The following is a 13,720-nucleotide window of genomic DNA, read 5'->3' on the forward strand; positions in this document are numbered from 1 at the left end:
TGCATCTGTTTAGCCTGACATAATTCTGACTGTAACTCATTTAAAAATGTTCTGTGGTCATTACAATATCTACCAGAGAAAACGCAATGGTGATTGCAGCCTTGGAAGAATTATAGTTTTTGTTCTCTACCAACTTTTTAATTTTCTTTCTCTTTAGTTTCATTTTCTATTCTTTTTGTCTTCCTCATACAGTCTACTCCTAGTCTCAACAGAGTAGCCATAAAATCGCACCACTTGCCTGCGCCTGTGATGGGCATCCCAGGCTCCTCTGGAGTTAGTGAGTACAGAACTCACTCACTAGGCCATCCAAGCGTGGTCCTCCATGACCTGCTTAAGCCCTCAGCTGAAGTCCTAGGAAAATCTAGATACTTAGTATCTAAACTCTTAGAGTCATTGGATCAAAGAAAGTGACACTGGAGGTTATCCAGTTCAACCACCCTTTTAAACAGAGGGTAGATGTGTTGCTGAGACATCAGTGCTGCTATCAGCTTGCAGATACCAGCACAGCTCTGTCCGCTGATAAAATATTCCTATACCAGGTAATATATAGCCACTTCCTGGAGTCCCTGGAAACACGATGTCACCCCAGCTCAGTAGACACCTTCTACAGGTCCTCAGATCTTCCGACAGTTGAACGACCAGAGGGAGAAAGGCTGCAGGGGAAGAACTCCACGGCCCTGCCCTAGAGCTACAGCCAAGGTCCGTGGTTGATGTTTGGTACCTGTGCATACATACTCTTGTCAGATAGGTTTAGTATCACCTCTGTTCGGTCAAGGTCGCCAAGATATTTTCCCAAAGAACCCAGTATGCTTCTTACCCTCTTCACTCTTATTTTATGGTTATAGTGTATTATGCACACAAATACACCTGTTTCGAGGTCTTTTAAATCATAAACTGCTTCAGCGCATAGGTTACAGTTTCAAAAATCCAGAATAATTTGATATGAGTGTTTCTCCTCTAACACTTGGGAAGGGGAGCTGTTTGCTAGGCAGCTGAATTACAAACCACTTATGCGGTCTTCACCGTCAGATTTAATACATTTCATGTAATCACCCAACCACAGCATTGGATTTGAAAACTTTTAAGTTTATATATATATATGTGTGTGTGTGTATCAACTTTTTATATATGTGTGATATGCTTATATACGCAGTTATTTATTCAGTAGCCAATGTAAATATCTGTTCCAAGTGATCTCTGTCTAGTCCCACGAGCCGCCAAAAGCAAGTTTCCCATCTTGGTAACAGGCTGACTTTGTCTATCACTCTAATTGTAACGCTGATGTCCCTCGTTGTTAAATACAATTGTCCCTTGGTATCCACAGGAGATTGCTTCCAGGTTCCCCTGCAGATAACAAAATCTTCGGATGCTCAAGTCCCTTACATAAAATGGCATCGTATTTGCGTATAACCTACATACATCCTCCTGTATCCTTCAAATGATTTCTAGAATACTTACAATACCTAAAACAATGAAAATACTATGTAAATAGTTGTGGGCATGCAGCAGACTTTAGTTTTGCTCTTTGGAACTTTCTAGGAATTTTTTTTGTATATTCTTCCTCTGTTGGTAGAATCTGGATGCTGAATCTGCAGATATAGAGGGCCAAGTGTATACTGTTTGCCAGAATTGTCTGATAGGAAAGAAGGAAGGGAGGGACGGTATTTACAGACTTGTCTTAAAACATGTTATTTCACAAATATTTATCTACCCTATATGTACAGTTTACTACGTACATAACATTTTGTAATAGATGATTATATAAATTGAATACCATCTATTTTTTACTCTGTGGAGAAAGTTACAGGATCCATTTCTCTTCAAAACAATGTTTATTCCAATGCTACTTTGCATCCTAAATGTATTTTATCTTAGTGACCTTTTCCTTGTCACTTTTCCAAGATAATCCATTTTAAGTTTTCATGCAACTATTTCCTACTCAGAACTTTTTTATGAGTTGATGTGTCTCCATTATCATCTCATTCAAGAACTTACCTGAAATTCAAAACCAAGTGCACATCCCAAACTCTACAGGACATAAAGATTAGGGCAACTGCTTCTTTTAAGATCACTGTATTTTCAAGCCAGCTCTCAGAAAAGGAAGAAATGATGGCCACATACTGTTAAGACTCACAACTTACTTCCGTCTTCCAAGATGCAGAGGAAACCTTTGAAAATACGGTTCAGCTGTCTGTGAATGTCAGGTTTATAGTAACCGCACGTTCCAGATTTTAGAAATGACAATTTCACCTCTTTCTATAGTGGCAGTTCAGTTAACAACGCGGTGTAATGGGTAGACTTTTGAAGTCTTTCTGTGGAACTAAACTAACAAACCAGGAGAAACCCTTTGTCAGGTTGCGTGTCGCTCTTTGGGGTTCAGAAAATATGTGTCACTGATCGAGCGTGACACTTTGTGGAGGTGCTTGTGTACGAGACCATTTTCAAGTACGCTTTCTTTGTTTCTGTCCTGTGCAGCTGAGGGGGCCTGCGGAGGGACCTTACGGGGGACGAGCGGCAGCATCTCCAGCCCCTACTTCCCTTCAGAGTACGAGAACAACGCCGATTGTACGTGGACCATCCTCGCAGAACCCGGGGACACCATTGCTTTAGTCTTCACTGACTTTCAGCTCGAAGAAGGATATGACTTCTTAGAGATCAGCGGGACAGAAGCGCCCTCCATATGGTGAGTACTGGACAAGAAATGTCCTTCCCACTTCCCACAACAGACTTTACAAAGTTGTGTTCTTTCCTTGCCTTCCGCTGTTGGCTGCTAAAATGTCATCTATATGGTGACTGATTTCCAAGTTTCTAAGATGTCTTTGTGCTGGTATTTGGAGGTGGAGATGTTATCTGGCCTTGGGCACTGGAACGTATCATGTCTCATCTTGGATTCTTATAAAGCAACACAGAAGATGGCAGCTAAGTGAGCTAAGCTAGTTTTGGATTTGGTCTGGAGCTGATTCAATGTAAACAGATATTTTTAGACAGTGGAGATTTAAAAATGTCACGTCACCAACCGTTTGTCGCCTCTGCTGCAGATGTGTGATTGTGTATGTCTTTTCCTCCCTGGAGATGCTGCACCTATGAGGGTCACAGGCAAACCGTAAATACTAATCTGATACGTAGATAATGCCAGTCATCTGATGATCAGTTCTCTGGTGTGTGCGCTAGTGGCAACAGGAGAAAACCTGATCAGATCCATTACAGTCTCTGGTGTATGGTGTTTCTTGTGTGAGAGCAGCTCTAGGTGTGTCTATAAGGACAACTGAAAAGGGAGAATTCGAAGAATAAATGTTTAAAGACTTAAGGTATACTTTAAGTGATGTCGTTTGTTATGGGTTGAACTGGGTTTTTTTGGTTTTATTTTTTCAATTTCTTAGCATTTTAAAAACTGCAGCTGTTATCTATTTCAGGTCTTGAACGGTAAGGAAACTTGACAATATGTATGTTCAAATTAAGTTGGGATAGAGGAAATGTTGGCTGTTTATGCATTGGTGGAGGAGATGAAATGAATGATTCTGAATATCTCTATAGGTTTAAGCCTGTATTTCAGTACAGAGACTGAAGGATAAAAATATCAAACCTGACAAATGTCATAAACTGTTTTACGTTTTAAACCAATTAGCAACATTGAATTTTATTTTCCAAGACTCAAAACTCAAAGCAGAGGATTCATATTTATAGTTTAAGTCATTTCCTTTCGTTAGTTTTATTGTTCTTATGTTAAATGCTACTTCAGTTAAAAGAAAAGTAACCACGGCCTCTGCGATCTTTGTTTTTCATTTCATTGATCCGAGCAATCCTTTTAGATCAGGCAAGCTTACCCTTTTGCTTATTTCACGTTATACAATTTAAAGACTCAAGGATTGGTTTATGTTATTATCTATCTACCTTTTTGTAACATCAGAGTTAGTGGAAACAGATACCAAAATGAAAGCTGAATGTCCTGGATTTTGCTCCAAGTTCTGCCCCAAACCTTCCTTGTGACCTTGGACAGATCATTTAACTGCTTGTATAAAAAGGGGCTATCCTAAATGAGCTTTTGAATTAATTCATTCAACATCTACTGAGTGCCTTTCTCTGTGTATCACTGTAGGAGATTCAGTGATGCAACACCCTCCTAGCTCTAAAGTCACCTTGTTTTGGTTTCCAGAAAATCATTGCCATGCAAAACTACATGGTGACGGTTTCTCAGAAACTCCGGGACTCATGGTAAAGGCCTTATTTGTGAGAGATTCTAGACATGAGGGGCGTCACCTGGATGGTGAGGTGTCGGGCTGGGGGAGAGAAAAAAAAGTAGGCATATCGGAGGATGAATGTAGACTCCACAGTCAAGGTTGGCTTTCGCCAAACAAATGCCGTTTATGTAGGAAAGGAAACTCAGATGTCCATATCCAAGTCTGAAAGAAAAATAGGAATGCTGAACAGAGATGCCAGTCCCGGTGGCGCAGAGCCTCGCAGGAGGCCTCATGGCACATTCCCACACCACGTGACCGCCTTGAGCAGGGAGACCTCCTTCAGTTCACGTGTCTTCAGTAAGCGGTCCCCAGGAGTGAGACAATGTTACTTGACTTGGTTTTGCCTGTTTCTTCTTTTCTCATCCCCGCTGGTTTCTTTTGCGTCCTCTCCTCCCCTCTGTTTTATCTCCATCGGTCCTTTCCCCCAACACGGGTCCCCTCCAACTTCAATACCAGACTCAGAAAAATGTTCTCAGACGGGGTCTTGAATCTGCTATAATTGCCACCCGTCGGAAATGCCAGGTGAGGCCACGGCAACCTGCGGGGCCTGATAGCAACGACTCACAATCGTGACCTAGAGAATATTGTCATGGCAGCCAGAGAAATGGCCCTGTGTCTTCCTGGTGTTTGGATTCAGACTGGAAGACGTTTTCCGGCTGTCTGAAATCTCCCCGTATTTGCCAGGATACCAAGATCAATGATCCAGCAGCAGTTGGGAAGAATTGGGTAGTTGATGGAAAAGCTGTCCGTGGGACTTTGACCCTGGGTGCCTTCTGGTCTGATAAACTGGGTTACCTGTTGGTTCATCATGATTTCTCTGTTTCGACAGCCATTATCAGACAGAGAGTTGTACTGATCATTATATTCTCCTGGTGACTGAGAGGCACAAAGGGTAAGAGATGGCAAAGCTGAGGGAGCGTTGGTAGAGCTGCCGCTGGATCTGCAGGCCCCTGAACCCAAACTGTGTTTCCTTTCTACTGTAAGACCGTCCCCCCAGTGGAAGAACCCAGGTCTGAGCTTAATGGCCTGTCAGGAAGTTCCCTTTTCTCTGTTTCAGGACTGCACTTTGGATCCTAAAGCCTTGGGCAGACAACCACCGTAGGGGAGATGGGCCACCTGAGAAGCCATTTAGCACACACGCTGCATCAGAAAAGTCAGGGACAACAGGGACAATATCAGGGATGACACTGAGTGTTTATCACAATTATAAAGAGAAAGATCCTGACATGGCACAGGACCCCTATTCAACAGAAGGCTCTTCAGTGGAGGCAGAAAAGGAAAAGATGGTTTTCCTAAATCAGTACTGCAACACACACGGGCACATTTACAGTACAAAACAGGATCACTTGAGTTACCTTCTCAGATTTATACAAATGCATAATAGGGCTTATCTTCAAGACTATTATTTAACCGTAACTTTCAAGTGACTGCCTCTGAAATGTTTCATGGTCTAAACTGGTACATTTAAAAGATTTACCCATCCCCGAATTGCAAGAAAAATACTAAGTGGCCGTGTAGGTGGATACACCTCCTCTCAGGCACAAGGTTACACGGCAGCGGCAGTAGGACAGTGCTAACGGCTGTGAGTAGAGAGAGTGCACACACCCGTATGATTTTCCAATAATCTATTTTTAAAAGACGGACTATACAAGCAAGGGCACTCTGAGAAGAAGCTACTTGGGAAATTGTTAAGAACAATAATAGGATTAGCCTTATTTTCATTTCATTTGGAGTAAAATTACCAACTCAGCTATGTTTTATGTAAGGGTTGCCATGGCTACAGCAGAGGCAGTCTAAAAGTGGTGGATGATGTAAAGTCCCAAAATTGTCCATGTATTAACCGTGGCCGGGGTGTCATCACTTAAGCCTAATCGACTCTGTGTACATCAGATGAGGCTGAATTTGTTTTTAACTCATCAGGTTCTAATTTTAGATAGGTTGGTCTCTTTATCAATACCCTCCTTTAAAAGAGAGCTGTCATGCCTAGTGGTCTTTGCAACGTGGGCCAGTAATTACGGTTTTTTCCTGCAGTTAAAAACCTGGTTAACAGTAAAGCTAGCCACACGTTCTTACTTTCTGAAGTGATTTGATGGGGCAGCATCTAACTCCTAAGTCCGGAAATATCAAGGAGGCAGAAAATTGATTTTATTTCAGAGTTAAGTTACTAAGGTTTCTAAATTAAGATATGATGGTTAAAGGGATGTTCCTAAGAACATCACAGAGTCTTGACGAGAAACGAGGAAGAGAGCATTTGCTGTCTTCAAAACATGCACTCATATTTGGGAATAATTATCTACCCCATTTCATGGCAGGGAGTGTGTGTATAGGGTAGAGAAGGAAAGAAAACAAGGGCTAATAAATGCGTTTAAAATATGCCCCAAAACTTATTTAAATGCATCAGTTTCTTAAAAACCTTCAGTGACTGAGCCATGGGCCATCGGAATAAAACCCAAAGGCCTTAGCATGTCATTCAAGGCTTTTCAGAGCTTGGCCCACCCTGCCCTCCAGTCTGGCCTTCTCCTTTGCCCGGCAAGCACCCCTTACTTTGCCCCACTGAATGCACCCCTGTCTTCACCATAGCACGTTTGTGTCTCTTGCACGCTTGTTCAGGAACCAGCCTCCACAGGGAAGGCCCACGTGGCCCAATTTAACCAACGTTAAATTGACATATGGATGGTAGAACATTCGAAGAAGTACCACCAGTGGGGCAGACAGTTATATATCTGCCTCCCTGGAAAACCTCAGGGATCATCAATGCAAGAATGCTTCTTGGCTGATTTAGATTAGAGCTGACTTCTTATAGCAACAGAAAATCTGTTACTTTATGATATTTTTTAAGGCTTAAGTTCAGTCATTCACTAACCAACATGACTCTACCCCTTTGCCTGTCTGGGTGATGCAAGATTACATATAAGAGAGCAAAAAGTCGTTTTGTAACTACACTTTATTTTGTTCCCATTAACCAGGCACAACTTCACCATTAAACCAATATAATCAGTGACTTGCTGAAGCCAAAACAGAACTTCAAAGGAACTGGCAAAGCTGAGTGAGCTTCAAAGAACCCTTGAAGGGTCAGTTAACATCTATGATGTTTATCCAGCTTGTCACTTAATTGATAACTGACTTGGTGTATATTTCATTTCTAATGAGGACGGATTATTGAGGCACACACAGAGCAAAGACGCCCTGAAATCAGTCCTTCTGTTCACTTGCCCAGGGTACAAGAAAGGAAACCCCTTCCGCTCCCTCCTCATTTTGTTAACTATTCATTTTAAAATCATTTCACAGAGAACTTGTAAAACCAGCCCGGAGAGTTGGTATATCACCCAGCCCAGCTTCCCTTAACAATCACGTCTTGTACAGCCCTAGTGTCGTCGTGGAAACCAAGAAATTAACACTGGTGCTGACTAACTTACAGACCTGATCTGAATTTTCCCTGCTGTCCTTTTTCTGCTCCAGAACTCAGTCCAGGGAGCTGCACGGCCCTGAATTCCGTCTCTTCCGCCACCTCCGCGGGGTGACTGTTTTCAGTTTTTCCGTTTCCGTACCCTTCACCCCCCTCATGTTAACAGTACAGTCTGGTCACACTCTTTTTGAAAGACGATGGCGTTTTTCAGGCCTGAGGAGGACGGGGCCATAAAGCATGGCCCCGTGACCACCAACTGAAATAATTGGTTTCCTTTCTTTTATGTTTTCCATTTTAAATTTAAATTTAATAATTACGTTGCACAAACCTATTGGAATGTTCGCACCTCAGCATTTTCTGTGGAGCGAGCATAACATAAATATCGTAGGTGTGTATGTGTGTATATATATGTATACAACAGTATATGAATTTCTACTTTTCTTGAACCTCTATATACTGTGCAGAGGCCTAAGGCCATAATTAATATGATATTATTACAGCCCCTTTCCTAAACCCCTCTTGCACTCAAAATATCTTTCTCTAAAAATTTCTTTCAATAATATATTACTCTAAGAAAACCTTACACTGAATAGTAATATTCAGTAAATATTGCTATGTGCCAGGCAAATGTAATCAGTTGCCACTACTTGAGATACTATTATCCCCATGTTATAGGCGAGAAAAATGAACTCAGAGAAGGTTAAATATCTTACCACACAGCTGCCAGGTGGCAGAGCAGGGACTGAAACAGAGACAGCCCCAAGCTATATTTCTTCCTTTATTCAAATATATCAAGATGATATTTCTGTACTGTTTTTAAGTCAGGAAAATAAAAGTAAATAAAATACTTTTATTAAAATTTTTATTATTAAAGAAGTATGTTACACTCCAGTATTATCCCAGAATGACTGCAATTCTGTCTGGCCTCATTGAACACCAAGGGAAGCGTGAGGCCGCTTCAAGTCTAGATCTGGTCCTGTTACTCCATGGTGGAGACATCATGACCCCTTCTTTTACAGTCTTCTTTTTCTGTGTTATTAGGTATAAGGTAAGGTAATACATCTTAACTTACTTGTCATGTATAGTTGTGAGTATAAATACAATAATGGATGTTATAAGTCTTCTAAAAGGGGGCATACCGTAAAGACATTGCCAACAGTGTAAATGTTAAGGCTTCCCATCTACAACTTTGACTCATTTACATGAGAGGTGGTGGGGAAATAATGACCAGCCCCAGTCATCCCAAACCCTCCAGACTCAATAGGGAAACTTGTCTGATCACAGCCAAGTCTGTGCAACGGGGAATTTGTAACCTGGTCTGATACATTCTTTCCCTCGCACCGTCCAGATGACACTTGCGTTACCTACGTGATTAGGTGACCCCCCCCCCGCCCCCCCGTCCACAAGGCCTACGCAAACCCCCTTTCCGTTCTCTCCCTCTCCCGTTGGCAGCCAGCTGCCTGAGGACTCTTTATCCCAACGGGCAGCGAAGGAATCACTGGAAACAGTGCGGCTGAGCCAAGCACGCAGGCTGTGTTTCAAGAAGCTTCCAATCAGGTGTACTTTTCAAGGCACTTACTTCCCTCCGTTTTCACCTGAAATGTACCGTCTGTAGTAGGTGCTGAAGGAAGAGTCTTTCTTGCTGGAAGTTGCCTTGAGGAGGAAAGGAGGCTGTCCCTGATGGGCCAGGAGAAACTGCTGCCTGTTTTCAATCTCCCACGTCCTCTATCCCCAATTCACGACCAGGCAAACATATACCCCAGGTGAAGACTTCCGTGCCCTGCAATCTCCCTCCTAAGGATTGTGATGGGTTTCTTAGTAGGTACCCTGGTGCCATTTCATTGCCCAGAAGTGTCTCATTTCCATATTTCTTCACAGATGTCTGAGATACCATCAGAGTAGGTCATCTTAGATAGCTTTCATTTTGGCTGAAATCAGCATTTAGAATTTCAGATATTTACAGTTGATGAAGTTAAACTATGTTCATCAATAAATATTTTGAACATAGGAAATTTATATGATTTATTTAATGGTGGTAGCTGTGGATAAAATGTTGTATTTTACACCAGGACTACATGCAAAAAGACCAGACCAAGGGATGACGAAGAGAAAAAAAAAAAAAAACATTCCTGGTCCCTAAAGATGGAACTGATTAGAGAGTCCCAGAGTGTGGTTCTTTACCAAGTCAGGGCAGATACCACATGTCAGAAACCTCAACTCTGCTGTGATATTTCTCCTGTCATAGGAAAGCCTAACCACTTTACCTGATGTTACTGAAGATTACATTTCCTGTAAATTATCAGTGTTACAGGCAGTGGGAAAAATTTCCCCTTTAGGAATATAAATTCAGTTCACACAATACAATATATTTGTGTTTTGTTCTTGTTTTTTTATAGTCACACCTCTCTCTTTTTGTATGTGGTCTTTTCCAGAAAGCAAAATTACACTTAAATGAACACTTTTAAATAAATTTCCCTTTTAAAAACACACTGGGATCTTCTGGACCGGGGTTCCAACCCGTGTCCCTTGCATTGGCACGCGGATTCTTAACCCCTACGCCACCAGGGAAGTCCCCAGGTCATCATACTACTAAAAGTCTACAACTTAGTAAAAATATAGTGTGAGAACCATAGAATTTGTACCGAAGTACATATGTATCTATTTAGAAAACTTTTTCAAGGGCGTAACGTGTGCCTGAAATGGTGATATCTGCTAGTCCAATGCTTCTTAAATTTATTGTGTGTAGGAATCACCCGGGATCTTCTTTCGATGCAGATTACGACTCAGGAGGTCTGAGGAAGGTACCGAGATTCTGCATTTCAACAAGTTCCTGGGTGATGTGGGTGTCGCTGGTCTGTGGACCAGGCCCAGAAGTGAGGGTCTAGAGTGTTTGTGGGTGGTGCAGAGAGTGGACAATAAGATAATTGCAATAATAACTAATTAAGTTTCAAGTATACAATACAGTATTATTAACTCTAGTCATCGTACTGTATATTGGATCCTCAGAACTTATCTTACCACTGGACATTTGTACCCTTTGACCAAATCTCCCTGTTTCCCCTGCTCTCAGTCCCTGGCAGCCACCATTCTACTGTCTGGTTATATGAGTTCTACTTGGTTTTTTAATTTAGATTCTACATATAAGTAAGATCATGCAATATTTGTCTTTCTCTGACTTATTTCACTTAGTATAATACCCTCCAGGTCCATCCATGTTGTCACAAATGGTAGGATTTCCTTCTTTATTATGGCTGAGTAATAGTCGTGTGTGTGTGTGTGTGTGTGTGTGTGTGTGTGTGTGTGTATCACATTTCCTTTATCCATTTGTCCATAGCTGGGTACTTAGGTTGGTTCCATATCTTGGCCATTGTGAATCATGTTGCAACAAGCACAGGAATGCAGATATCTCTTTGAGATATGGATTTCATTTCTTTTGGTCTTATACCCAGAATTAGGATTGCTGGATCATATTGCGTGTTCTATTTTTAATTTTTTGAGGAGCCTCATGTTTTCCATTGCTAAGAGCAGAGATCTTAAGTGTTCTCACCACAAAAAAAACAAAACAAAACAAAACAAAACCTGTGTACCATGATGGATATGTTAATTACCTTGATTTCAGTAAATGCTGTCGTTTTTAGTGTACGTGTGTATCAAAGCATCATATTGTACCTGTTAACCCTATACAGTTTTGACAATTATACCTCAATAGGTGGAGGTAAAAGTATTGTTACTAATGATCATTTCAAGTTTTCTTGAAAAGTGAAAACTTTTTAGTAGTTATATTTCAGAGTATGATAACATAAGCTCTCTGGTCTTTGTTGAAATATATCTTATAATTTTGTAATGGGCTGCTGGTGCAAAATGGGGCAGATTCAGAAAGATTGGATTCAGCATTTAGTTTCCAATTTGGGCTTCACATCGGAACTGCCTGGGTGCCACTCCTCAGAGATTCCAGTTTAATTAGCTGAACCAGCTCAGCTGTGGCGCTGACTGCTGGGACTGAGAGAGAGGGTCAGAAGAGAAAGAAACACAGTATTTCAGTGGCTTCCAAATATTTTCAGCAGTATTAGCATGTTTCCAGTCTATTAATAGTTGTACATTGAAAATAAAATTGTTTTGAACTCTTTTGGAGCACATTGGGCTAAAAAGTTAAACAGGTCCCTTTGCCAAAGATTCTCAGTCTTTTAATACCTTACTGGGCAACGTGGCTCAGAGGTCAGTAAGAGGAGGTTGCAATTCACCAAACATATGTGACTGTGAAGCGCTCATCTTTGGTGGGATATAGATTAAAACCTGGGACTATGGGCTCAGGAAAGGCTGTGCTTTTCTTGATATATTACAGGTACTGTCCTGATCTGAGCCCTGGCAACATTTACATTCCATTTTCCACTTGAAGCTGATAGTGACTTTATTCCAACTTGCTGTTTCTTCTAGCCATGGCTTCAATCCCTTTTCTCCATCTGCAGAATCTTCTGTTCTGCTGTGTCAGCGAAGTCCATAGTTATTCAGCTCAGATTGGTGAAAGAGAGTTGGCCTTGGAGTGAGAGAGATTATGGGTTAAGATTTGTGTTTTTCCTCTCCGTAGCTGGGTAATTTGGATTAGTTATTCAAACTCCCAGAGTTTTTGTTTCCCAACTGTAAAATGAGGTTAATGATACTTATCTTGCTGGGTGAAGATTAAAATATAGGTCAGAAACCTATCGCTGTCTGTGGTACAGAGATGCTCAGTAAACTATCCATCCTAATTATCGAGCTGTGTATGAAACATGACAAATGAGCAATCAGAGAGAGATTGCTCACAAATAAAAGAGAGCGAAGTTTGAAGAAAGAGAAATTATTACCCAGTGAGGTCATCAAAGAACATTTCACAGAAAAGTTGGGATTTGACACAGACCCAGAGAACAGAAAGGGTCTGGGCACAAAATTTGTGGGGCTATTTTAGACACAGGATGTGCAAAATGAAAAGTACAGATATGGCAAAGCACAGGAGATAGTCGATGATATGAGCGAAAGCAATCCATTTTTTCCACAGAACAATAAGAAATAACTTAAAATATTTGATGGCAAGCCCTATTTTTTCTTTTTTTTAAAATTTTTATCGGAGTATAGTTGCTTTACAATGTTGTGTTAGTTTCCACTGTACAGCAAAGTGAGTCAGCTATACGTATACGTATATCCCCTCCTTTTTGGATTTCCTTCCCATTTAGGTCACCACAGAGCACTGAGTAGATTCCCCTGTGCTATACAGTAGGTTCACATTAGTTATCTATTTTATACATAGTATCAATAGTGTATATATGTCAATCCCAATATCCCAATTCATCCCAGCCCCCTTCCCCCTTGGTATCCATATGTGAGAGGGTGTGGAGAAAAGGAAACCCTCTTGCAGTGTTGGTGGGAATGTAAATTGATACAGCCACTGTGGAGAACAGTATGGAGATTCCTTAAAAAGCCAAAAATAGAACTACCATATGACCCAGAAATCCCACTCCTAGGCATATACCCAGAGAAAACCATAATTCAAAAGGACACATGCACCCCAGTGTTCATTGCAGCACTATTTACAATAGTCAGGTCATGGAAGCAACCTAAATGTCCATCAGCAGAGGAATGGATAAAGAAGATGTGGTACATATATACAATGGAATATTACTCAGCCATAAAAAAGAACAAAGTTGGGTCATTTGTAGAGGGGTGGATGGACCTAGAGACTGTCATACAGAGTGAAGTATGTCAGAAAGAGAAAAACAAATATTGTATATTAACACATATATGTGGAATCTAGAAAAATGGTATGGATTATCTTATCTGCAAAGCCCTATTGTTTCTTGATAAAATGTTTATTGTATTCCTAATATCTGCTAATATAAGAAAAACACTGCTTCAGGAAAATAAAGGTGATTTTGATGTATTAGATTGGGAGAAGAAGAAATGAGAGATATTAAACCATTACAAATTTCTGTGAGCAGGACACATAGAATTTATAAGACTGTATGATCACAGGGGTAGAAAGAGAAAGGAAAATAATGGAGCTATTGAAAGCCAGAAAAGTCTGGCAGTGGACTTTGCAAATGGC

General features: G+C 41.0%; 1 protein-coding gene across 2 annotated transcripts in view; it reads left to right on the forward strand.

Moving 5' to 3' along the window:
* CSMD1 (CUB and Sushi multiple domains 1) overlaps positions 1–13,720 on the forward strand; it is a 1,753,128-nt gene that overhangs the window by 893,391 nt on the left and 846,017 nt on the right. For both annotated transcript variants that reach the window (XM_060291350.1, XM_060291351.1), the window contains exon 5: positions 2,476–2,683. In XM_060291350.1, the coding sequence (XP_060147333.1) occupies positions 2,476–2,683 (208 nt within the window). The remainder of the gene's footprint in view (positions 1–2,475; positions 2,684–13,720) is intronic.

Source organism: Globicephala melas, chromosome 21, assembly GCF_963455315.2.
Source record: "Globicephala melas chromosome 21, mGloMel1.2, whole genome shotgun sequence".
Lineage (NCBI taxonomy): Eukaryota > Metazoa > Chordata > Mammalia > Artiodactyla > Delphinidae > Globicephala > Globicephala melas.